Source organism: Bos taurus, chromosome 21 (genome assembly GCF_002263795.3).
Source record: "Bos taurus isolate L1 Dominette 01449 registration number 42190680 breed Hereford chromosome 21, ARS-UCD2.0, whole genome shotgun sequence".
Classification (NCBI taxonomy): Eukaryota; Metazoa; Chordata; class Mammalia; order Artiodactyla; family Bovidae; genus Bos; species Bos taurus.
Genome location: NC_037348.1, coordinates 59,062,703 through 59,087,337, shown reverse-complemented (window position 1 = coordinate 59,087,337; position 24,635 = coordinate 59,062,703). Strand labels below are relative to the sequence as shown.

General features: G+C 50.5%; 1 protein-coding gene across 2 annotated transcripts; it reads left to right on the top strand.

Annotated features, from left to right (window-relative positions):
• The first annotated feature begins 278 nt into the window (after window positions 1-278).
• On the top strand, window positions 279-11,995 carry SERPINA1 (serpin family A member 1). Of its 2 annotated transcripts, none has more exons than XM_005222107.3 (5): window positions 279-369; window positions 7,992-8,635; window positions 9,493-9,763; window positions 10,756-10,903; window positions 11,719-11,995. In XM_005222107.3, the coding sequence occupies exons 2-5, from the start codon at window positions 7,996-7,998 to the stop codon at window positions 11,908-11,910; spliced, it is 1,251 nt and encodes a 416-aa protein (XP_005222164.1). In that variant the 5' UTR covers window positions 279-369; window positions 7,992-7,995; the 3' UTR covers window positions 11,911-11,995.
• Window positions 11,996-24,635: the final 12,640 nt, after the last annotated feature.

Below are 24,635 nucleotides of genomic sequence, written 5' to 3'. Positions count from 1 at the left end.
CCAAAGGAGACACCTGTCATCCCCTTTAATCTGCTCTGCCAGGTGCAACCAGCCCGCTTACAGAAGCTCAAAGGCACTGGGTGATTCATCCTGGGTCACACAGCCAGACACAGCAGGGCAACAGGTGACACACAGGACTACCGCCTGGGCTGGGACGGGCTTTCTGGCATCTGCCTGGCTCCTGGCAGCTTTGTGCAAGGCAGCTTCCTGCCCAGGGTCCCCACCCCTCCCAGACCTGCTGCCTGAACCACCCAGAAGCTCCTTCCTCCTGCGCTGGCAGAGCCTGGGCACCGCGCTCAGGGCATACACGGCCTCCAGGAGCCCCAGGGGAGGAGGAGTTCCTTCTGCCACAAGAACCTGGCATTGAAGGTAAGGGGGATGGGGGGGCACCTTCCCACCTGCCCCAGACCACCAGGCTGAGAAGCACTAAGTGTGGCAACAGCCTGGACACTTGCCGACGCCCACTCAGTGTGAGAGCTGAGAGGGGCAGCCAGGCGTGGGGGGAGGCCATTTCACAGATGGGGAAACTGAGGCACGGGGAGGGGAACAAATGTCCAGGAGGTATGGAGGGCAGACCTTGTTTCATCACACCCTGGGTCTTCAAGCTATGGGTGGGTGCAGAGCCCTGGGTAAGAAACCCCTTCAGCCAGCTCAGGGGAAGAGTCAGTGTTCTGAAGCCAGCTTGTAGAATCGGAGAGTCCGGAGAGATGGGAGCGGAGAGTACCTCCCTCCCTGAGCTCGTTTCTGCTCCTATGTCGGGGGTGGTACACACTCCCCTCACAGGGACACTGAGAGGACTCAGTAAGGGAAGCCTGGAGGGAAGCTCCTGGAACGCTCCCCTCATCCTTAGACCACCCACCTAGAATCACACCAGGGAGATCCACGGGCACAGGGCTCAGCATGTGCCCCCGATGCTGGGCTCTGAGCTCTGAGACTGCTGCATTTAATCCTCGCAGCAGCCCAGCGAGGTACGAACTGTCACATCCCTATTTTACAGATGGGGAAACTGAGGCATGAAGCGCTTAAATGACTCCCCTGAGATGTCACAGCCAGTGAGTGGGGATGCTGGGTTCCCTGGTCTAAACCTGTGTGCTAGAGGAACCTACAGGCTATTCACCAGGCACAGTCCCATAGCTGGGGCCAGGGGATGAGGGGTGGACAAAGACACATTTGTCCACTGACTCAACAAATACAGAGTGTACATGGTGTGCCAAGGGAGTGTAGGGCGGTGCACACAGCGCGATGCCAACTGCCTTAGGCTTCTAAATGGACTCTAACCCACTGAAAAGCCCAAGGCGGCTGGCATCACACTGTGCACCGCCCCAGTAGGGCCCTACTGGCCTCAATCCCACACTACCACCCTGGCCACCACCAGTGCCCCCAAAAGCCTGCCGTAGCTCCTGGATGGGGCCACAGGTCCCAGGAAAATTCAGGCAGCCTGTGGATTGAGTTAGCTGGCCGGAAGCCAGGTCCAGCGGAAACAGAAACAGGCCTGAGGCTGGCCAGGAATTGCACCTCCTCCTACCTGGAGAAGCTTGGTGAGCAGGTGTGAGCAGAGAGCTGTGCAGATCAAAATCAAGAGCCTAGTGTATGCCCGGTGCTTTACGCAAGTGATTTCCATATCCCTAACAATGAGCTGGAAGTGGGACCTCCAAGGCCTTAGGATGCAAATGAAACTACCCCATGTTTCAGAGAGATGGACCAGCTTGCCTGAGGCCACACAACTCTTTGTAGATTTACTCTCTGACCCTAGGCCTGTGCCCACGCCACCCGTATCAGCCTTAGGTAGCTGTGTCAACTGCAGTCAGGACCCATTTTCTTTCCAGGGAAGGCGAGAGAGGTTTTGTGTCTGCTTGGTGACTTTAGGTAGATGACCAGTTTCTCTATCTGCCAGCTGAGCTCTACCCCTTGCATCTTCAGCAGTGGGCCTTTTTGTTTGTTTATTTGTTTTTGGGCTGCGCTGGATCTTTGTTGCTGCTTCCTCTAGTTCTGGCAAGGGGGCTACTCTAGTTGCTGTGCACGGCCTTCCCATTGCAGTGGCTTCTCTGGTTATGGGTCACAGTCTCTAGGGCACAGGCTCTAGGGCACAGGCTCCAGCAGTTGCTGTATGGGGTTAGTTGCCCCACAGCATATGGAATCTCCCCTGACCAGGGATCGAACCCACGTCCCCTGCACTGGCAGGCAGATTCTTAACCACTGGACTACCAGGGAAGTCCCAGCAGTGGGCCTTTCGAGGTGGCTCCATAAATGGTAGCCCTTGCTACCGATTAAGCAGCAACTGAGAGCTCCCCAGTGGATTGAAGGCCAGCAAAAGGCATGCCGTCCCCCAGAATGTCGGCATCAGTGCCACCCCAGCTTGGACGCAGGATGCTGCGGTTTATGAGCTGGGCACAAAGACTCTCTCAGGGATATGGTGCACAGGGCTGCGTGCCGCCCAGAAGGAGCACTGATGGGCGACGTGAGCAGGCAGTTCAGTGTCCAGCTGATGGACTTAGTCCTTATTTGTTCCTCTGATAACTGGGCTGACCTTGGTTAATGTTTACCAGCAGCCTCCCCCTTCGCCCCTCTGGGTCCAGTGCTTAAATACGGGGAAGGACAGGGCTCTGTCTCCTCGGCCTCAGTCACCAGCCCTGACCTAGGACAGTGAATCGTAAGTATGCCTTCCACTGGCCAGAGGCCTCCAGGACCCTGCACTCCCCGGGCAAGCCTTGGGGATGCAAGGAGGATGGAGCAGGCTGGAGCCGGGCCACCTGTTGTCATAGTAACAGCAGCCCTAGGGGTCCTTTCCTGCTCCCCAAGCCTGTCCAGGGCTTCCCCAATTCCTCCCGGTGACTAAAGTGGCCCTCTGCGAACGGAAGTGGAAGTGAGGGGGTGGGGGCTGGCTTTGGCATCCAGCGACCTAGGAGGGAGTATGTATGTTTCTGCTGGCACAGCTCCTGTATCTTTCCCGTTGGTGGTCTTCTGTAGGTCTCGCCGCCTCTGCATTTGCTCGGGTGTGTATCTTTTCTTGCTTCTACAGATGAGAATGATAAGGCTCAGGGAGGGACAGTGAGTAGCCCAGGTTCACAGAGCAACCTGGTAGGGAAGCCAGGTCGGACCAGAAGCTCTGAGTTTCAGCTGTTCATCATGCCTCGATTCTCTGCAGCAGTGCCCAGAACAGAACCACACCAGGTCTCAGCCTGGAGTTACAGAAGTGGGCCCCCCTGTGCACAGCGGGCCCCTGGCCATCCTTGTGTGCCACGGAAGATGGGGAGCTGAGGAGGGCACTATCCTGGGGGGTGGGCTTTGAGCTGTATTCCTGAGCCCCAACTCTGCACAGGCAGCCTCTATTTAAGCCTCATGGCAATCCTCTGAGGTAGTTACTGTGGCGTTCCCATTTTACAGATGAAGACTTCTGGGACAGGGAGGTTCTTCCCTTGCTCCCAGTTACACCATCTAGGATTCAAGCGTAGGCTGAATCCCCTCCAGAATCCCTGCTTCTGCCCTCATGCCCACTGCACAATCATCCCTTCAGGTCTCAGGCACCAGCTGGGGAATGGGAAGCCTGGTCTGGCTTTGAGTCACCTCTGATGCTGGGTGACCTTAGACAGTTGCTCATCCTCTCTGCCCTTTTGGGCAAAGCATAGATAACCTTGGCCCTCCTGCCCCTACCCCACTCCCACTAGCTTTGATCTCTGGACTTTAGGAAGGATATGATTTTTCCATCACTGGTGTTTGGAGATGGAGTACAAAAATGACCCAGGCCAAGGCGACCAGACTCTTTTAGAGGATCCTGAAAGAGCCACAGTGTCAACAACAACTGATGCCTCCTGAGAACTGACAGTGTGCCAGGAATTTCTTGGCACTTTGCACCTATTTCTTTTGCATAATTGTCTTTTAGGGGAAGTACACCCATATCATCACTGGGAAACTGAGGTTCAGAGAGGTTGAGTAACTAGTCCAAGGTCACAGAACTGATAGCAAATTGAGCGTGGGCGTCCTGGCCTCATAGCCTCTAATCTTAGCCACAAAGTGACGCTGCCTCTCTTTGTTCAGCCAGGCCACCTCTGAGGTTTTCTGTTCTGAGGCCTCTACCTTCAGCTTTGTATACAGAGAAGGGCTAAATGCCAAATTCAGGAATCAAAACACCCAGGATTAAATTCGGTCTTGTAGAGACTTCCCTGGTGGTTCAGTGATTAAGACTCCCCACTTCCACTGCAGGAAGCACAGGTTTGATTCCTGGTCAGGGAACTAAGATCCCACATGCTGCACACACAAAAAATTAGTTCTGTAAGCCGCCAGTTCAGTTCTGTGATTTTCAGTAATTTATTTAATTTCCACAGCCCCTGATTTCTCCATCTATATTGTTGTTCAGTGGCTCAGGCATGTCCCACTCTTTGGGATTCCGTAGGCTGCAGCACCCCAGGCTTCCCTGTCTTTCACCATCTCCTGGACTTTGCTCAAACTCATGTCCATTGAGTTGGTGATGCCATCCAACCATTTCCTCCTCTGTCACCCTTGTCTCCTCCTAGCCTCAATCTTTCAGCATCAGGGTCTTTCCCAGTGAGTCAGTTCTCCGCACCAGGTGACCAAAGTATTGGAACTTCAGCTTCAGCATCAGTCCTTCCAATGAATACTTAGGACTGATTTCCTTTAGGATGGACTCGTTCGATCTCCTTGCTGTCTCCATCTATAAAATGGGGCTAATAATAACTCCCACCTCTCAGGGTAAGCTCTGAGGGAAGATGAGACAGTGCATGGATGCCTGCTATTCACGAAGTGAAAAGAGGAGGAGGATGCTCACGCTGACATTTGCTAAGAATAGGGTCTGGCAGCTAATAGTCAATGAATAAAGACCTGGAGAATTGAACTGAACATTTTCTAAACTCAGAGGCCATTCTGTGCAGAGCAGGGTTCCCCTCTCTGGTCCTGAGCAGTGTGGCTAACTGGCCTGGAAGAAATCTGCCAGCTCTCTAGCTTGAACCCTCCCTGTGCACAGGTAGGGCTTCCACACCTGCTAGATGCCCACCCACTCATCACCTTATCCATTCTTCACATCTGCCTTGCAAGAGATTCTTTTCTCCACTTACAGGAAGGCGAGGCTCGAAGAAGTACAATCACTTGCCCAAGGCCACTTACCTGTAAGTGGCAGGGCTGAGTCACCCTGGGCTTTACCTTAGGTCACAGTCACTTTCCTAGACCCCACTGGGTCGCTCTTGATCACCGTTTTATGTCCTGGGGGAAAGAAATGGCATGAGATTAGGCAAAGGGACAGCTGATTCATTGTCCCCGACCTACCCCAGACTCCGGAAGTGTCATTGTGACATCTTCATTCTGCTGATTTGAAGTTTGGTCCCTGTACCTCTGGGCACTTCGCCGTTTCCTCTCTCATCTCTGGTCAGCTCCCCAGCACTAGGATTTGGGGATTAGGGGGAAGGGACTTCCTTGGATAAAAGGGAGAGGAGAGAGAGGTCTTGGGCCCCCGAAGTTCTAAGGAACAGACTGGGAGGCAAAAGGAAGCCAACAGAGTCTCAAGACTGATGTCACAGTGTTCAGGACCTAATTCTGACACTCACTGAATTGACCTGGAGACACACTGTCCCGTCTATAGTTCGAGAGGTGGGGAAACCAAGCCCTGCTCCAGCCAGCTTTATCCCTGATTCACTGCATGGCCTTGGCAAGGCTCTGACCCCTTCCTGGCCTCAGACCATTTACTATAAGACGAGGAAGCCAAAGGAGGTGATGTAACCCCCAGGCAGAAGGATGGGGTGGGGGCAGGGAGGTGCTCACCCCAGCTGTAGCCCCTCTTCCCCTCAGCCGCATGCCAGCCTTGTTACCTTCTTAAGGTCAACATCCCTCTTGGCAGGAGGGCACCTCACCCTGTAACCCCATGGGAAGTTTCAGTCCATCTTGTTCCACCAAACCCAGATACCCCTCTAATTAAAATTCCAGCATTGGTACACAGGGACCTCATTTAGGTCCCCCTTAACCTCAGTCTATACAGCTGGGCAGAGTGAGGCCCCAAAACAAGTAAATGCTTACCTAAGGCCAAGTGGACAGAGGTGGCCCTGTGTGCACGAGAAGCCACAGCCTCTGGCTCTGAGGCCAGTTGGCATATGTAGTGTCCCCACCGTGCAGAGTTCAAATCCCTCATCATCTCTGAGCCTCACCAAGATGGGGAATTTCCATCAACCGTGAAGGACCACACCAAAATCCGGTGGGGAGGTAGCGAGAAGTGCAAGGGCGATGGAAATATACAGAATTAATCTCAGCATCATCTTCAGCTCTAAAACCACTGGCTAGTTTACGAAAAATATAAACAGGTCTTACATAATCTGTGGTCTCTATTTGGGTTATTTAGAGGCCTGAAGTCCAGAAAAAAAAAAAAAAGGTAATGGAAAGAAACCAGTTTTGGACTTCATCTTGTTGTTTATTGGAAAGAAACTTTAAGTCCAAGGGGGTAAGTAAAACCCAGCATTCCTTGTTTCCAACTTTTTCCATATGCCAAGTTCAAGAGCTCCTTTGTCTTTGTATTTTATTAAAATGATGTTTTAGTTATGTGACTAATACCAATAGCCAGCTCTGTGGCTGCAGGCACACCCTCTCCTCTGCTTGGAACTCAGTTTCCTTATCTGGGAAGAGAGCAGGTGGTACTTAGGAGACCTCGGCGTGGTGGCCCAAGGCAGGGGTCTGTGTGGAGTGGAGGGAGCTCTGTGGGGCAGAGCTGGTCCTGTGTTGCTGCAGGAGACGCTGACTTTAATGATCACTAGATGGAGCCTGACCTTGCTGGGCCACCCACAGGCCTTGCCATTCTCTGCTGTCTCCTCCGACCAGCCATGGAGCTCATCTTCCTCTCGTCATCTTCTGAGGGCTTCTGCTTGCCCATCTACCAGGCTCTCCTTCAAGGCCATCTTCTCTCTTAGGTGCTTTCAACGTAAGGTGTGGAGTCTAGACTTAGTGAAGATCTTACTTTCAAAGATCCCCCAAATCTGACTTTCTACCTGTGACAAAGTGAGGACCAGAGAGACTAAGCAACTCATCCAAGGTCACATAGCTGGTGGTGACAGAGACCTAGATTAGAAGCCAGGTCTGTCTGAAAACGAAAAGATGCTTTTCAAACTCTTACCCACCCCCCCCCCCGCCCCCCACCCACACAGAGACAAATTCCACTTGGCTGGAGGAGCCAGGACCTTCAGCACCCACAAGTATGTTGAGCAGAGCTGGGACAGAGGCAAGCAGGGTGGGTGGCAAAGCTGACCGTCAGCACAGTCCTGTGACTGAGGCCACAGACTCACTGTGAGGGCAGCCCTCCAGCTCAGGAACATCCACTAGGGGCTGAGGTTCACTGTGTGTTGGGGTACCGCCCCCCGCCCCAGCTGGGTTTCCTTACAGCTCTTCTGTGTGTCACTGAAGCAAGATCCCTCCCACTCTGGGCTGTCACCTCTCTGTCCATTAGGTAACAGATTTCAGTGGAAGTCCTCCTAGGGCTGTTCCTGATCCAATCATCCCTGAGTCCAATTCCGCCCACCTCCTGGGTCATTGTCCACTTCCTGTCCCTCAGTTTCCTCTTCCCAAAATAAGGGCAGCGGCACTTACACCTTGGGGTCATTATGGATATTAGTGGGGCCATCGAGAGCGTGGACTCCAGACCCAGATGACCTGGGAGTGTGATTCTGATTCTGCTACTTGTCTGTCCTGAAACCTTGGACAAGTGACTTAACCTCTAGGAGCCTGGTCTCATCTGTAAGCCCAGGGGTGTCGCATGACCTAGGTCAGAGGCCTGTTACCAGAGCATGGTGAGATAAGACAGTAAAGAGCTTAGGATGGAATTTGGCATGCAATAAGCACCATCAAGTCCCTGCCATTGTTCTGAGTCTTTCAGTGACGCTGACATAGAAGAATGTTAGTCATATAGATCCTCGATAAACTGGTTGCTTTGACCTGGCATCAGTCAGTGGCCAAGGGACTCACTGTATGGTCTGATCCAGGCATGGTACCCTTCTCTCTTGCAGGATAATGGCACTCTCCATCACGCGGGGCCTTCTGCTGCTGGCAGCCCTGTGCTGCCTGGCCCCCATCTCCCTGGCTGGAGTTCTCCAAGGACACGCTGTCCAAGAGACAGATGATACATCCCACCAGGAAGCAGCGTGCCACAAGATTGCCCCCAACCTGGCCAACTTTGCCTTCAGCATATACCACCATTTGGCTCATCAGTCCAACACCAGCAACATCTTCTTCTCCCCCGTGAGCATCGCTTCAGCCTTTGCGATGCTCTCCCTGGGAGCCAAGGGCAACACTCACACTGAGATCCTGAAGGGCCTGGGTTTCAACCTCACTGAGCTCGCAGAGGCTGAGATCCACAAAGGCTTTCAGCATCTTCTCCACACCCTGAACCAGCCAAACCACCAGCTGCAACTGACCACTGGCAATGGTCTGTTCATCAATGAGAGTGCAAAGCTAGTGGATACGTTTTTGGAGGATGTCAAGAACCTGTATCACTCCGAAGCCTTCTCCATCAACTTCAGGGATGCTGAGGAGGCCAAGAAGAAGATCAACGATTATGTAGAGAAGGGAAGCCATGGAAAAATTGTGGAGTTGGTAAAGGTTCTTGACCCAAACACAGTTTTTGCTCTGGTGAATTACATTTCCTTTAAAGGTAAGGTTGCGTAACCAGTCTGAGCTTTTTCACACAGAAATACCCCCAAAATATTCTCAAACACTCAGTTCTTAACTTTCCTGGCAGCACAGAATGGGATATAGCCGTTCATCTCTGCATGTGTTATTCAATTTTCCACACATGACCACTAAAACTTCCTGTAATCAAATAGGGTTAGGGAATTATGGATTAAACAAAGTACCTTCATCTCTGCAGGACTTTTCAGAGCCCTAAATGTCCTAACATGCATTGCAAATTCCTACCTTGGAGAGGTGTATGATATGCAGTGCCTCCCAAAATAGAGTCAGAAAAACAAATCCCGAACCACACTTCTGACAACTGCAGTGCAGAGAAAGTAGTGACACCTTTGGAGTCAGGAAGACCAAGATTTAAATTCTTCCTCTACCACATGAGACTCCACGAAATTGAAATTCTGGATCCTATACCAGCCTTGCATTATTCTCCCCCAAAGTCTTTTCTGTAGACTGCTGGTTCACTTTAGACCCATTTTACAGATGGTAAAACTGAGGTTTGGGGCTTCCCAGGTGGCTCAGGGGTAAAGAATCCACCTGCCAATGCAGAAGCACAGGAGATGCGGGTTTGATTCCTGGGTCAGGAAGCTCCCTTGAAGTAGGAAATGGCAAACCCCTCTAGTATTCTTGCCTGGGAAATCCCATGGACAGAGGAGCCTGGTGAGCTACAGTCCATGGGGTCGCAAAGCGTCGGACACAAGCACACACGCAAACCTGAGGCTCAGAGAGAAGTACCTCACCAGGAGGCTCAGGGCTCCTTTATTTCCCCACTGTTACTAAACCTTCTCCCACCCTTGGCTGATGTCCGCTATCTCTTCTCTCCAGGAAAATGGGAGAAGCCCTTCGAGATGAAGCACACCACAGAGAGGGACTTCCATGTGGACGAGCAAACCACTGTGAAGGTGCCCATGATGAACCGCCTGGGCATGTTTGACCTCCACTACTGCGACAAGCTCGCCAGCTGGGTGCTGCTGTTGGACTACGTGGGCAACGTCACCGCCTGCTTCATCCTGCCCGACCTGGGGAAACTGCAGCAGCTGGAGGACAAGCTCAACAACGAACTCCTCGCCAAGTTCCTGGAAAAGAAATATGCAAGGTGATCTCCCAGACAGACCGACCCGGGAGCTGCCACATCTGGTTCAGTCAGAGGGTGGGGGGATAGACCCACCGACCACGGCCATGACCGCTGTGTGTCTGCTTCCAACAGAGGCCAGAATGCATGCACGTGGTACCAGGCAGACTCCATGGGAGGGCTGGTGCCCAGGGGTAAGGAGTGAAAGTCCTGTCCTTGAGGACGTCCTCCCCAGCCTGGAAACTGCCCGTTCCTGGTGCACAGGGAAAGCAATGTCAAATTCATGTTGTTGGCAAACCCAGAAAGAAGAGGATGGACTTTTTGGCAAAGGTGGCAGTTGAATGTAGATTACAGGATAGAGTGTGGATTACAGGCTAAAAAGTCCACGGCAGGATGGGGGCGGGGGAGGGGAGGATAATGCTTGGAGCATTATCCAAGATAATGCTGAAAAAGCCAACGCCCAGAGCAGGAAACTCCAGCACCTGTTTGAGGCTGGTTCTGATTCCTCTGTCATTAGATGAGTGTGGTTCGACCAGGTCCCCATCATGCACTCCATATCAGTACCTGTCTCTGTGTTTGTAGATATGCCCAGGCCCGGATGAGCAATTTTATCATGTATAACATAAAACAAAGATGAAAATACAGAAAAGTACTCCTCACGCCCTCTACAGACGTCACTCAGGACCTACCACCACACCCCACAGTCCCCTGGGATCCTGGCCCTGGGGGAGTCCCAGTCTAGCGGGTGTGATGAAACCCTACAGGGAAGTAGTGAGTACAGTCCTTCCAGAAGACACCCCAGATCTCCAGGAGGCCTTCTCAGAGGAGGTGGCCCTTGAGAGGCTCTGCAGGACAAGAGGATGGCCCTGATTCTAATATCCTCTGACCCTGGGCATAGAGGAACTAAAAGTGGAATAAACCAAAGTGTGAGAGCAGGGGGAGAGGGCACCAACTGGAAAGAACAACCGGAAAAGGAAGCTCTTTCAACTCTGTGACTTTTTTTTTTTTCACTACAGTTCTGCCAATTTACATTTGCCCAAACTGTCCATTTCTGAAACGTACGATCTAAAAAGTGTCCTGGGCGATGTGGGCATCACCGAGGTCTTCAGCGATAGGGCTGACCTCTCAGGGATCACCAAGGAACAGCCTCTGAAGGTGTCCAAGGTGAGTGTGTCCCTGACGTCTGTAGGTCAGAATGCATGCGGGGCCACAGCTCTGGGGCGAGGCTGAGGAAGGGGCAGAGGGATGCAGGCACGCCAGCAGACCAAGGCCCCTGAGGAATGCCATCGCTCCACAACGACGGCAGTGTGGTCAGCTGACAGAGGGGAGGAGGTGGCCTCACGTGCTTGGAAGTTGTGGCACTTACTCTCCGTCTCATCCTTGTCCAGGGACTTCCCTTTTTTGGGCCCCTATAACCCCCTACTTACAGAGAGAGACTTAGGCTCGGGGATTGCCAAGACCTTTTGGCCCCTGCATCTGAGACTCCGGGAACTACTGGCGAATCACCGAGTCAGTGATTTCAACCAAAGATGCCGTTTATTCAGGGGAATTACAGGTGCCCAAGAAAACAACTGCGGTTCAGTGTTTGTGAACGGAGTACTTGGGTGGGGACAAGGCACATGAAAGCACCCCTCAAAGTCCTGCTCCCCAAGGAGCTTAGTATCTGGTTCCACAAAAAAGAGGGGAGCCAAGGAAACAGAAGGCAGGAAAATCTCTCCCCTGAGGTGATGGGTTGTTTCCCAGGAAGGCTGGGGAGGAAGAGGCTGGGGTACCCTTGTGGATCAGACAGAGGCCTTGCGAGCATCCCTCGTGTGTCCCCTGCAGGGCCAGGTAGACAGCGATGGGGAAAGACAGGAGGCGAGGAGAGAGGCCAGAGGGTGCCCCACCCTGGGCGAGGCGCTCCTCCCTGCCTGGCTCCCAGGCCTGGGTGGGGGCCTGTCTCCAGTCCCATGTGACCTCGTTGCTCTCCCGCCTTCCAGGCTCTCCACAAGGCTGCACTGACCATCGATGAGAAAGGGACAGAAGCTGTCGGGTCCACGTTTCTGGAAGCCATCCCCATGTCCCTTCCCCCAGACGTCGAGTTCAACAGACCCTTCCTCTGCATCCTCTACGACAGAAACACCAAATCTCCCCTCTTCGTGGGAAAGGTGGTGAATCCCACCCAAGCCTAACTGCCTCTCGGAGTTCAGCCTTCCCCTCCCAGGCCAGGTCCCCCCACTCCCTCCATGGCATTAAAGGATGACTGACCTAGCCCGAGCTTGCGTGTGGCGTGTCAACCCTTCGTCCTCTTGCATCTGAGTCTTTCTTTGCATCCCCAGGATGTGTGTGGAATCTGGGCCATGGCCCTCCTTCATGTGTCCACTGCATTAAGATGCCTTAGCATTTACGCTGCCCAACCCCGTGCTCGGCCAGGCTGAAAGGTCGGCTGAATCCCACAGCTTCCTGCCTCTCCCCCAGTCACTACGGAAAAGCTCCAGGCTTTCCGGTCTCCTCTGGGGTCCCCAGGGGGAAACCCCACAGGCTCGGAATCCAGCCCATGGCCCCCACCTCCATCCAGCGTCCACTGGGTCCTCCTGCTCAGCCCCATCCCCACTGGTCTCACTGTGGCCCCCACTTAGAGCTCCTCAGCTGCAGGCTGCCACTGCTTCCAGAGCCTTCAGCTCACACGGGGACACTGGGCTGCAGCGTCTCCAGCAGCAGAGATAGGAATCGGGTCCTCTCCTTGTCCCACATCGTCACCTGAGCCAGGCTTGGACACTGACCGCTCACAGGTCTCTCCTGCCAAAGGCTCTGGTTGGTGTTTGCAGGGGCCCTTTCCCATGAGGCTGGACTGGGAACACATATTTCTGTCCTTGTCACTCCATCTCTGCGCCAGGACCCTCAAACATGCCATTCCTAGAGGCAGGTCTCATCTCCCCGGTGAAGAGAAGGTCCCAGTCTATATCACTTGTTCAAACTCCCCCAGGACGTCAGCCATCCCCCCGCAAGACCACTTACCCTATGCCCTCTTGTAATCCCTAATCACCTGGCCAAGTTGCCCTGGATGGCTCTGGAAAGTCCTGACAATGATTCCGAAGTCACAGGAGGGGAAATAGAGCAGATCATCGACCCCCAGTCCCCCTGCCCCTGCCCTCCCTTAGCTAAGCTGTGTCAGGGGCCGTATTTCCACCAGTCTTGCTCCTGTGTTCCTGCCCCGGAGCCCTTCCTGTGGTCTCTGGCTGGAAACCACAGCTCCCAGGCCACAGTTAAAGGATGTCTCAGGAGCAGACCCTTTCACTGAGGGCCACATGGCTCCTTCCCACCCCTCAAGGCCCTGCAAGAGGGCTGCTGCAGTCAGAAGGCCTGGCTGGACCCCAGCGTGAAGGAGCCAGCTCCCCAGACTCTCATGGGAATACACTTGTCCCGGAGAAGTACGGCCCCATCCTACACACATCCAGTGATCACCATCTAGCTTCTCAATGGGATGAGCGCACAACTAAAGAACAGGCTTGAGTCACATCAAATGTATACCATGCAAGTCAAAAGGGCCACATCTGTGCAGTTTCACAGAACTGAACATAATGGATGAAGATGAGACCATTTCCCAAATAAGCCTCACATCTCTTGAGTTTTCTCTGCCTAGAGACTTCCAACTTCCACAAATTCAATTAATGACATGACTATCACCCAGCACCCAGAATGAGGCCAAACCTGAGGGTCTAAAGAACTTGGATCAAGTCCAGACTCTGCCACTTCCCGACTGTGTGATTTTAGCAGTCATCAAACCTCTCTCAATATCCTCCTCAAATCATATTTTGAGGTGCTGTGAGGTTCACATCAGAGTACTAAAACAGCTTTTTAAAGGACAACAGAGGAGGGCGCTGGTGTAAGGGACAAGGTTTGCTGACTCTGAGCTCCTTCGCTAAGCCTGGCTCCCTGGGAGGAGCCGTGCACACACTTTCCTGCTGAATCCTCACGGCAGTCCTGTGATGCTGAGAGTGGAGTTGCTCTGCTCTTCTGTGCGGCCCTGTGTGCAGATGAAGAAACTGAGGCTCAGAGAGGCTCGTCATCTCTTTCAAGGTCATGGCAAGTGGCAAAGTCAGCTTTAGAGGCTCTCCCTATTCCTCCAAACCCCACCACATCATACCAGATGGACTACACAGGACCTGTTCAGTCACTCAGTCCTGCCTGACTCTGCAACCCCATGGACTGCAGCACACCAGGCTTCCCTGTCCTTCACTATCTCTTGGAGTTTGCTAAAACTCATGTCCATTGCGTTGGTGATGCCATTCAACCATCTCATCCTCTGTCATCCCCTTCTCCTGCCCTCAATCTTTCCCAGCATCAGGGTCTTTTCCAATGAGTCAGCTCTTCGCATCAGGTGGCCAAAGGATTGGAGTTTCAGCTTCAGCATCAGTCCTTTCAATGAACACCCAGGACTGATCTCCTTTAGGATGGACTGGGTGGATATCCTTTTAGTCCAAGGGACTCTCAAGAGTCTTCTCCAACACCACAGTTCAAAAGCATCAATTCTTCAGCGCTCAGCCTTCTTCATAGTCCAACTCTCACATCCATACATGACCACTGGAAAAACCGTAGCCTTGACTAGACGGACCTTTGTTGGCAAAGTAATGTCTCTGCATTTCAATATGCTCTCTGGGTTGGTCATAACTTTCCTTCCAAGGAGTAAGCGTCTTTTAATTTCATGGCTGCAATCACCGTCTGCAGTGATTTTGGAGCCCAGAAAAATAAAGTCTGCCACTGTTTCCACTGTTTCCCCATCTATTTGCCATGAAGGGATGGGACCGGATGCCATGATCTTAGTTTTCTGAATGTTGCGCTAAATTCCTCCTCAAACCATGAGGGGTGCTGGGGCCCACGGCACTTGCATAGGAGGCCTCTGCAAGGAAAAGAGCTCCAGGATCTGCTGGAATTCTTCCCACCAAAGGTTAAAGAGCTCACAGCTTTGAGCAAGCAATGTGGCATGCTTCCCAACACTGATGTTCTGGGAGAGTACAGGCTACTTGGAGTTCCTGAGAGTCCAGGGAATTCACCTAAGATACAGTCATTTCACAAAAAAAGTGGCCCGTCATTACATAAGTCTGGACTCTGGTTGACAGAGACCCAGTTCAAACTAGCTTAAAACCCCAGAGCAGATTTCACTGGTGCATATGGGAACCAACAAGGTCCACTCCCTGGGGGCAGGGGAAGGGGCACCTCCACAGGGCCAAAGGTCAGGGCAACCTTGTCACAGGGGGACAAAAGTGTGCCACAAGCCAAGCAGGATAGTCGTACGCCTCAGCGTTGCCTATTCTTTAGAGCTTTTAGATGTAATCACCGCCTAGTCTGATCCTCAGAATTGGTCCTTGAAGGATGCAGCTGGGACTCCTTGTCCCCAAGGTATAGATGGGGAAATGTGATCCAGCATGTTGGAAGACCTGCCCAGCACAGGCTTGAAGGCAGGTCCCTCCCTCTTCAGCTGGGGCTGCCCTAATGCCGTCTGTTCCCCAGTGCATCTCAGACCTTAGGAAGAATTCCAACCTGCCGGTCTATGCAGGGTCCAGCTCACTGCCCTAGCACCAGCTAAAACACAGCTGCTGGGGGTTCTAGACTGCTCTGCACCCCCAGGCAGGGACTCAGCTCTGCCCTGAGACGGATGGGAGGGAAAGACACAAGCATGGGCTCAGACAGAGCCAACGTGGAAGGGACATTGACACCTCCCCATCAGTGGCAGGGGAAAAGAAAGTAAACCCATTAGATTTTCATCATAAATACATGAGCCTTTAAGGTTAAGTGCTAGATCTGCCCCCTCTGATGGGGTCATCTGAGCCTCATTCATAAAATGAAGATGAAAAGGATGCGTCTGCCTTCTCACACATGTGTGCTAGTCTAGAAATGGAGAATACTGATTACATATTGATTTCCATTCCAGGAGATCTCCTGATCCTCTCCACAAGCCCATGGGGTGGGCATGAGCTCTATAAGAAAAAGCAAACCTTTTCTGGATATCTGTGCTCCCTGGGACAGGAGGAGACCCAGACCTCACCTTCAAAACATGCTGGTCTATGACTGTGGATAATGGGTGATGAATGAGGTTGTGACATTATGATTAATACAAATAAATATGTGTATTTCATCTTCATGCCAGTTCTGGCACAGAGATCCTAAAACCCTTGGATTTTCCTAACTGATGAGCACCAGAAAGGTGTTTTTTGTTATATTAATAAGGTGACATTTGGAAAAACCCCTAGGTCACCTAAGGATGGGGGTTGTGGCCATGGAAAACTAACCCCTAATCTCCGGGATGGGGAACAGGATTGGGGATCCAGTTCAAACAACAAAAGTCATACTGGGGCTCTGAAATAACCTAGAGGGGTGGGAATGGGCAGGAGGTGGGAGGGGGATTTAAGAGGGAGGGAACATGTGTACACTTATGGTTCAGTTCAGTTCAGTCACTCAGTTGTGCCCAATTCTTTGTGACCCCATGGACTGCAGCATGCCAGGCTTCCCTGTCCATCACCAACTCCCAGAGTTTGCTCAAACTCATGTCCTTCAAGTCGGTGATGCCATCTAACCATCTCATCCTTTGCCGTCCACTTCTCCTCCTGCCTTCAATCTTTCCCAACATCAAGGTCTTTTCCAATGAGTCAGTTCTTTGCATCAGGTGGCCAAAGACTGGAGTTTTAGCTTTAGCATCAGTCTTTCCAATGAATATTCAGGACTGATTTCCTTTAGGATTGACTGGTTAGATCTCCTTGCAGTCCAAGTTACTCTCAGGAGTCTCTTCCAACACCAGAGTTCAAAAGCATCAGTTCTTCCGCACTCAGCTTTCTTTATAGTCCAACTCTCACATCCATACATGACTACTGGAAAAACCATAGCTTTGACCAGACAGACCTTTGTTGGCAATGTCTCTGCTTTTTAATATGCTATCTAGGTCGGTCATAGTTTTTCTTTCAAGGAGCAAGCACCTGTGGGTAATTCATGTTGACATATGACAGAAATCAAACCAATGTTGTAAAGCAATCACCAATCAATTAAACATAAATAAATATTCTTTAAAAAGTCAGTGAGACTGCCCTATTAGTAGGCAAGGGTGTGTGCCAGCATGGGACAGTCTATGGGGCAAGTCCAGCTCAGCAAACCTCCTGGAGGAAGAGAGAATTTCCATTTCCTGCATGAGTAGCTCTCCATCAGCCCGTCCTGAGCTGACACAGTGAGTGAAGCTGGGCCACCTTGACAGAGAAGGAAACTGAGGCACAGACAGGTTTGACTTAGATTTGCCAGGGTCAGCATTTGAAGGCAGGCAGTTGAGGCTTTGCAGTTCTGCCTAGCACGGTCGGTGGAGAGGGTGGATTGACATGGTTTTCTAGAGTCTTTTCCTGTGTAGGTTATTACAGAATATTGAGCTGAGTTCTCTGTGCTATACTGTAGGTTTTTGTTGATGATCTATTTTATATATGCGTGCTGTGTTAAGTCGATTTGGTTGTATCTGACTCTTTGTGACCCTAGGGACTGTAGCCCACCAGGCTCCTCTGTCCATGGGATTCTCCAGGCAAGGATACTGGAGCGGGTTGTCCTTTCCTTCTTCAAACGAACTTCCTGACCCAGGGTCGAACCACCTGTGTCTTGTCTCCTGCATTGGCACACGGATTCTTTACCGCTGAGCCACCAGGGAACTCGGTGTCTTATATATAGGGGTGTGTACACATTGGGCCTCCCAGGCAGCTCACTGGTAAAGAATCTGCCTGCCAAGCAGGAGACACAGGTTCAATCCCTGGATCGGGAAGATCCCCTAGATGGAAATGGCAACCCACTCTAATATTCTTGCCTGGGAAATCCCATGGACAGAAGAGCCTGGCAGGTTCCTGTCCATGGGGTCTCAAAAGAGTCGGACACAACTTAGTGACTGAAGGAGAGCAACAATAAGTGTCTATATGTGAATTCCAAATATCATTGTACACTTTAAACTTCTGTAATATTGTAAGTCATTTATATCTCAATAAAGTCGAGGTAGAGGAAGTAAATGTAATAAAATAGTTAAAGGCAAAAAATGTAGCCACAAACAACTTGATGAAAATATAGCTGAATATTTAACTGAAAAATAAAAAAGGGTCCCAGCACACAGGAGGCCACCAGGCTGGTGGGAAGCACTGTTTCAGGGTTACAGTTCTCCTTCTCCGGCACTCCCCAGGCTACTCCCGTAGCCTCAGTGGTCTTCACCCATGTGTCTCCCCTGCAGGAGGCGGGCACGAGGCCCCTTGGAAGGGCCCCCACTCCCATGCCACATTCTCTAAAACACTTCTCTGTCTCAGGAAATTTTCCTTTCTTCTTTTTTTGTTTGTTTGTTTTCATTTGTGTTCTGAGACAAATAACATTATTTTCCTTTTCTTTGTGTTTTGTTTTTTATTTTTTGAGAAGATTCTTCTTCCTTACCTTGTTCTTTTAAACTCCAGCCAGAGCCAGAGTTCTGGACCTCGCCTCGTAGATTTCACGCTCCCCTTTAACCCAGCTAGCTCACTGGAGAAAGGAGATGCCCTTTCATCCCCTTTCCCCCTGGATAGCCTGTCCCCCAGATTTTTCAGAGGACATCCCAAGGTCTCCCCCTCTGCTCCCCAGCCCCACCTCCTGCTCCGTGGACCCTGGCCTTGATCTTGCTCTTGGAACCCCTCCTCTGAAAGGTGGAGGTGTATTCATTAACTCCTCAGATAACCCTGCTAGCTTTTCTGTCACCTCCTCCCCTTTCTTATCTGGGTTCAAGGGCCTGTCTTCTATCTGCTTGCCCCTTGTTGATCCTAAAAGCTTTAGTTTGCAAAACCCACCACCCCCTACCCCCAGGAAGCTCAGGAAAGACTTCTCTCTGGGGGCTGGGGTTGCATGTGACTGTTTAGTTTGAGCAGCCTTGACACTCAGGGGCTGTTGTCAGTAAGTCTTAAAGGTCGTGGTCATCAGGCTCCTGGAAGCCCAAGGACCACAGAGGCATCTGAGCGCCTAAGGTGATAGATAAAGAGATTTTTGTATGGTCTCTCAAACCTGTTGCAACAGAACCTGGGATCCCTTGACAAGCCCCCCAATGGTGACTGCAGCCATGAAATTAAAAGATGCTTACTCCTTGGAAGAAAAGTTATAACCAACCTAGACAGCGTATTGAAAAGCAGAGACATTACTTTGTCAACAAAGGACTATCTAGTCAATGCTATGGTTTTTCCAGTGGTCATGTATGGATGTGAGAGTTGGACTATAAAGAAAGCTGAGCACTGAAGAATTGATGCTTTTGAACTGTGGTGTTGGAAAAGACTCTTGAGAATCCCTTGGACTGCAAGGAGATCCAACCAGTCCATCCTAAAGGAAATCAGTCCTGAATATTCATTGGTAGGACTGATGCTGAAGCTGAAACTCCAATACTTTGGCTACCTGATGCGAAGAGCTGACTCATTTGAAAAGACTTTGATGCTGGGAAAAATTGAGGGCATGAGGAGAACGGGATGACAGAGGATGAGATGGTTGGATGACATCACCAACTCAATGGACATGGGTTTGGGTGGACTCCGGGAGTTGGTGATGGACAGAGGCCTGGCGTGCTGTGGTTCATGGGGTCACAAAGAGTTGGACACAACTGAGCGACTGAACTGAACTGAAGAAGAATGAACACCCCAAACTAACTGAGTCCATTAAACACTTTGGCCCCAGTGTGCAAATTCAGTTGGGAATCGCTTGGCCCAAGCCCATTCTGAAATGAGAAAAGTCACTTCAACCAGGATGAAGGAGGCCTCCCAAGTGGGTCTCGTGCTCCAAGCCCTCCCTCCCTGCACAGAGGCCCCCCCCCCAGGGGCGCTCTGACCCCAGGGGACCCTGGGCAATGCCTGGACGATTTTTGATTGTCATACCTGGGGCTGGGGAGGGGTTACTGGAATCTAGTTTTATCCAGGATGCTGCTAAACACCCAACAATGCACAGAACAGTGCTTCACAGCATAGAATTTTCCAACTCATAACTAGTACTGAGCTGGAGACCCCTAACTCCCTGTGGCCCCAGCCCTTAGAAGCAGCCAAGCTCCCCCTTCAGGAGGCAGTTATCAGATGAATGGCCCCTTATACACAGAGCTGCAGACCAGAAATATAGAGATCTGTCTGTCTCAGCTCTGTTTGACCAACTGCGTAACCCTGAGCATGTTAATGACCATTTCTGAACTTCACTTTTCACATCCTGTAAAATGAAGATAACAAAAACTTGAGACAAAATTAATGTCTATGAGTGCCACATGGTTGAGGATTCTCATGTGATCTATTTCAACAGCCTTCTCCTGGCCTAGAACATTTTAGAATCTGAGGACCATCAGCTCCATGCTCTAGGGGCTTATAAAGTGAGGGCTGTAAGAGTTGCAAGAAAAATGGGAGATGGAGGAAGTGTGTGGAGTTAGGGAGAATCTGGGCTGGAATCAGGGAAGACGGATTTCTCACCGCTCTTCTGTGTTCTGGCTGTGTGTCATTTGGCAAGATCCCTCCTACTCTTGAGAAGCAGCCTCCCTGTCCATTAAAAAACAGGGTTCAGTGGAAGTCCTCCTAGGTCTGCTCCAGATCCAATCATCCTTGAGCCTGATTTGGCCTGCTTCCTGAGTAATCATCCACTTCCTGAGTTCCAGTTTCCTCTTTGAAAACTAGGGACTGTAGCACTTACACTTTGGGGTCATTGTGGATGTTAATAGAGTCATCAAGTGTGTGGACCCGGACGACTGGAGGTGTGATTCTGATCCTGCTACTCATCTGGAACCTTGGACAAGTGACTTAACCTCTAGAAGCCCTGTCTCTTCATCAGTTAGCCCAGGGTTGTCTCGTGACCTGCAATACAGGGATGTTCCCAGAGCGTGGTGAGATGAGACAACGAAGGACTCAGGATGGACCTTGGTGTGTGGTAACGGTTTCCCTGGTGGCTCCGACTGTAAAGAATCTGCCTGCCACTTAGGAGATCGGGGTTTGATCTCTGGGTGAGAAAGACCCCCTGGAGAAGGGAATGGCTACCCACTCCAGTATTCTTGCCTGGAGAATTCCATGGATGGGGAACCTGGTGGGCCACAGTCCATGGGGCCTCAGAGTAGGACACAACTGAGTGACCAACACACTACAAGGGCCATAGTCTCTGCTGTTGTTCTGAGTCCTTCAGTGATGCTGATGTAGGAAAGTGCTTGGCACACAGATGCTCAGTGAACTGTGGTTACTTTGACCTGGCACCAGTCAGTGGCCAAGGGACTCATTGTATGGTCTGACCCAGGCAAGGTACCCTTGTCTGTCCTGACGGACAAAGACATTCTCTTTCACGTGGGGCCTCTTCCTGCTGGCAGGTCTGTGTGGTTAGGTCCTTGGCACCATCTGTCAATCGAGCCCTAATACTTACAATGTCCCACACTTCTCCAAATTCACCTTCAACCTGTTCCATAAACTGGCCCTTCAGTCTAATGACATCATCTTCTCCCCAGTGAGCATCAGATAGTCTTTGCGATGTCTCCCTATGAACCAAAGATAATACTCACACACATATCCTGAATGGCATAGGCTCAAAGTTTAAGAAGGTACCTAAGGCTGAACTATGGATGGAGGTTCGTGACATTGTACAGGAGACAGGGATCAAGACCATCCCCATGGAAAAGAAATGCAAAAAAGCAAAATGGCTGTCTGAGGAGGATTTACAAATAGCTGTGAAAAGAAGAGAAGCAAAAAGCAAAGGAGAAAAGGAAAGATATAAGCATCTGAATGCAGAGTTCCAAAGAATAGCAAGGAGAAATAAGAAAGTCTTCCTTAGCAATCAATACAAATAAATAGAGGAAAACAACAGAATGGAAAAGACTAGACATCTCTTCAAGACAATTAGAGATATCAAGGGAACATTTCATGCAAAGATGGGCTCAATAAAGGACAGAAATGGTATGGACCTAACAGAAGCAGAAGATAGTAAGAAGAGGTGGCAAGAATACACAGAAGAACTGTACAAAAAAGAGCTTCATGACCCAGATAATCACAATGGTGTGATCATTCACCTAGGGCCAGACATCCTGAATGTGAAGTCAAGTGGGCCTTAGAAAGCATCACTACCAACAAAGCTAGTGGAGTTGATGGAATTCCAGCTGAGCTACTTCAAATCCTGAAAAATGATGCTGTGAAAGTGCTCACTCAATATGCCAGCAAACTTGGAAAACTCAGCAGTGGCCACAGGACTGGAAAAGGTCAGTTTTCATTCCAATCCCAAAGAAAGGCAATGCCAAAGAATGCTCAAACTACCGCACAATTGCACTCATCACACACGCTAGTAAAGTAATGCTCAAAATTCTCCAAGCCAGGCTTCAGCAGTACGTGAACCATGAACTTCCAGATGTTCAAGCTGGTTTTAGAAAAGGCAGAGGAACCAGAGATCAAATTGCCAACATCTGCTGGATCATGGAAAAAGCAAGAGAGTTCCAGGAAAACATCTATTTCTGCTTTATTGACTATGTCAAAGCCTTTGACTATGCAGATCACGATAAACTGTGATCCTGAAAAGAGATCTGAAAGAAAATTCTGAAAGAGATGGGAATACCAGACCACCTGATCTGCCTCTTGAGAAATTTGTATGCAGGTCAGGAAGCAACAGTTAGAACTGGACATGGAACAACAGACTGGTTCCAAATAGGAAAAGGAGTATGTCAAGGCTGTATATTATCACCCTGCTTATTTAACTTATATGCAGTGTACATCATGAGAAACGCTGGACTGGAAGAAGCACAAGCTGGAATCAAGATTGCCAGGAGAAATATCAATAACCTCAGATATGCAGATGACACCATCCTTATGGCAGAAAGTGAAGAGGAACTTTAAGCCTCTTGGTGAAAGTGAAAGAGGAGAGTGAAAAAGTTGGCTTAAAGCTCAACATTCAGAAAACGAAGATCATGGCATCTGGTCCCATCACTTCATGGCAAATAGATGGGGAAACAGTGGAAACAGTGGCAGACTTTATTTTTCTGGGCTCCAAAATCACTGTAGATGGTGATTGCAGCCATGAAATTAAAAGACGCTTACTCCTTGGAAGGAATGTTATGACCAAACTAGATAGTATATTAAAAAGCAGAGACGTTACTTTGCCAACAAAGGTCCGTCTAGTCAAGGCTATGGTTTTTCCAGTGGTCATGTATGGATGTGAAAGTTGGACTATGAAGAAAGCTGAGCACTGAAGAATTGATGCTTTTGAACTGTGGTGTTGGAGAAGACTCTTGAGAGTCCCTTGGACTAAAAGGAGATCCAACAAGTCCATCCTAAAGGAGACCAGTTCTGGGTGTTCTTTGGAAGGACTAATGCTGAAGCTGAAACTCCAGTACTTTGGCCACCTCATGTGAAGAGTTCACTCATTGGAAAAGACCCTGATGCTGGGAGGGATTGGGGGCAGGAGGAGAAGGGGATGACAGAGGATGAGATGGTTGGATGGCATCACCGACGCAATGGACATGAGTTTGAGTAGGCTCCGGAAGTTGGTGATGGACAGGGAGGCCTGGCATGCTGCAGTTCATGGGGTTGCAAAGAGTCGGACACAACTGATTGACTGAACTGACTGAGGTAGGTGCCCAAGGAAACACCAACTGGGCTCCCAGGGAGCACTAGTGGTAAGGAACCCACGTGCCAGTGCAGTAGATGTAAGAGACGTGAGCTCGATCCCTGGGTTGGGAAGATCCCCTGGAGAAGGGCATGGCAACCCACTGCAGTATCCTTACCTCAAGATCCCATGGACAGAGGAGCCTGGAGGGCTATTGTCTGTAGGGTCACAAAGAGTCAGACACGACTGAAGTGACTTAACACATAAGGAAACAACTGCAGTTCAGCGACTGTGAACAGAGTGCCTGGGTGGGGTTTAGGCGTGTGAAAGTCCCCATCAAAGTCCTGGTCCTCCAGGAGCTTAGAACCTGGTTCTACAAATAAGAGGGGAGCCAAGGAGATAGAGTGCAAAAAAAACTTCTCTCTCCCAAGGTGGTGGGCTGCTTCCCTGGGACGCTGAGGAGGCTGATGAGGAAGAGGCGGGGTGCACTTGTGGGTCAGAGGCCTTGGGAGCGTGCCTTGTGTGTCCCCTGCAGGGAGGGGTAGCCAGGGATGGGGAAGGGCAGGACACATCATAAGAGAGGCATGAGTGTGGTGTTCAAGGACGGAGAAGGGACCAGTCCTTTGGACAGAGAAGGGTTCAGAAGAGGAGTGTGGGATGGTGTTGAGTAAGTAGGTGTGACCAGTTGATGGAGTCTTATAATCACCAGATGAAGATCTTGATTTTGATGTCCTTATTCACACACACACACACACACACACATGTGTATACCTCCCAGACACGTACACACATTTATTAAGCACTACACTGAGTGAACGTCCTCACAGGAAGTACCATAGTGGCCCTGGGTCGTACTACCCCATAGCGCTGAGTTTTCTGTTTAGAAAATTGAGGTTTCAAGAATAGCCTCCTCCTTGAAGTGACAGTGTTAGTTAGCAGGGGAAACTGGGTTCGAACCCAGATCCTTGAGATGGAAAGTTGTGTTCATTCCACTACACCATGGTGATGCAGTGATGAGTCTTGTGGTTCTCTATTTAAAATACTCTGGAGAGAGCGCCTCCTTGAGTCCCAGGACAGCTCTTGCCAAACCGAGCCTTGCTCCCAGGTCTGGGTGAGGGGTCGTGCAGCCTGTCTCTGCCTCAGACAAGCCTCTGTCCCCTCTCTCCTCCAGGTTGTTCATAGGCCTCGATGACCATCAGTGAAAATGGGACAGAGCACCTCTCAGGAGGGAGTACCTGGTATGAGCAAGAAAAAGAAATAAAAGACTCCCAGATTAGAAGAGAAGTAAAACTATCCGTGTTCAAAGACAACACAATCTTCTATGTTGCAAATTCTAAAGATTACACACACACTCACACACAAA

What these genes read in the sequence shown, in the direction of transcription:
- SERPINA1 (XM_005222107.3), top strand. Translation starts at nt 7,996, where the DNA reads ATGGCACTCTCCATCACGCGGGGCCTTCTGCTGCTGGCAGCCCTGTGC. An exon ending in GAATTACATTTCCTTTAAAG is followed by an intron (nt 8,636 to 9,492) that starts GTAAGGTTGCGT and finishes TCTTCTCTCCAG; the next exon opens with GAAAATGGGAGAAGCCCTTC. An exon ending in CTGGAAAAGAAATATGCAAG is followed by an intron (nt 9,764 to 10,755) that starts GTGATCTCCCAG and finishes TTTTCACTACAG; the next exon opens with TTCTGCCAATTTACATTTGC.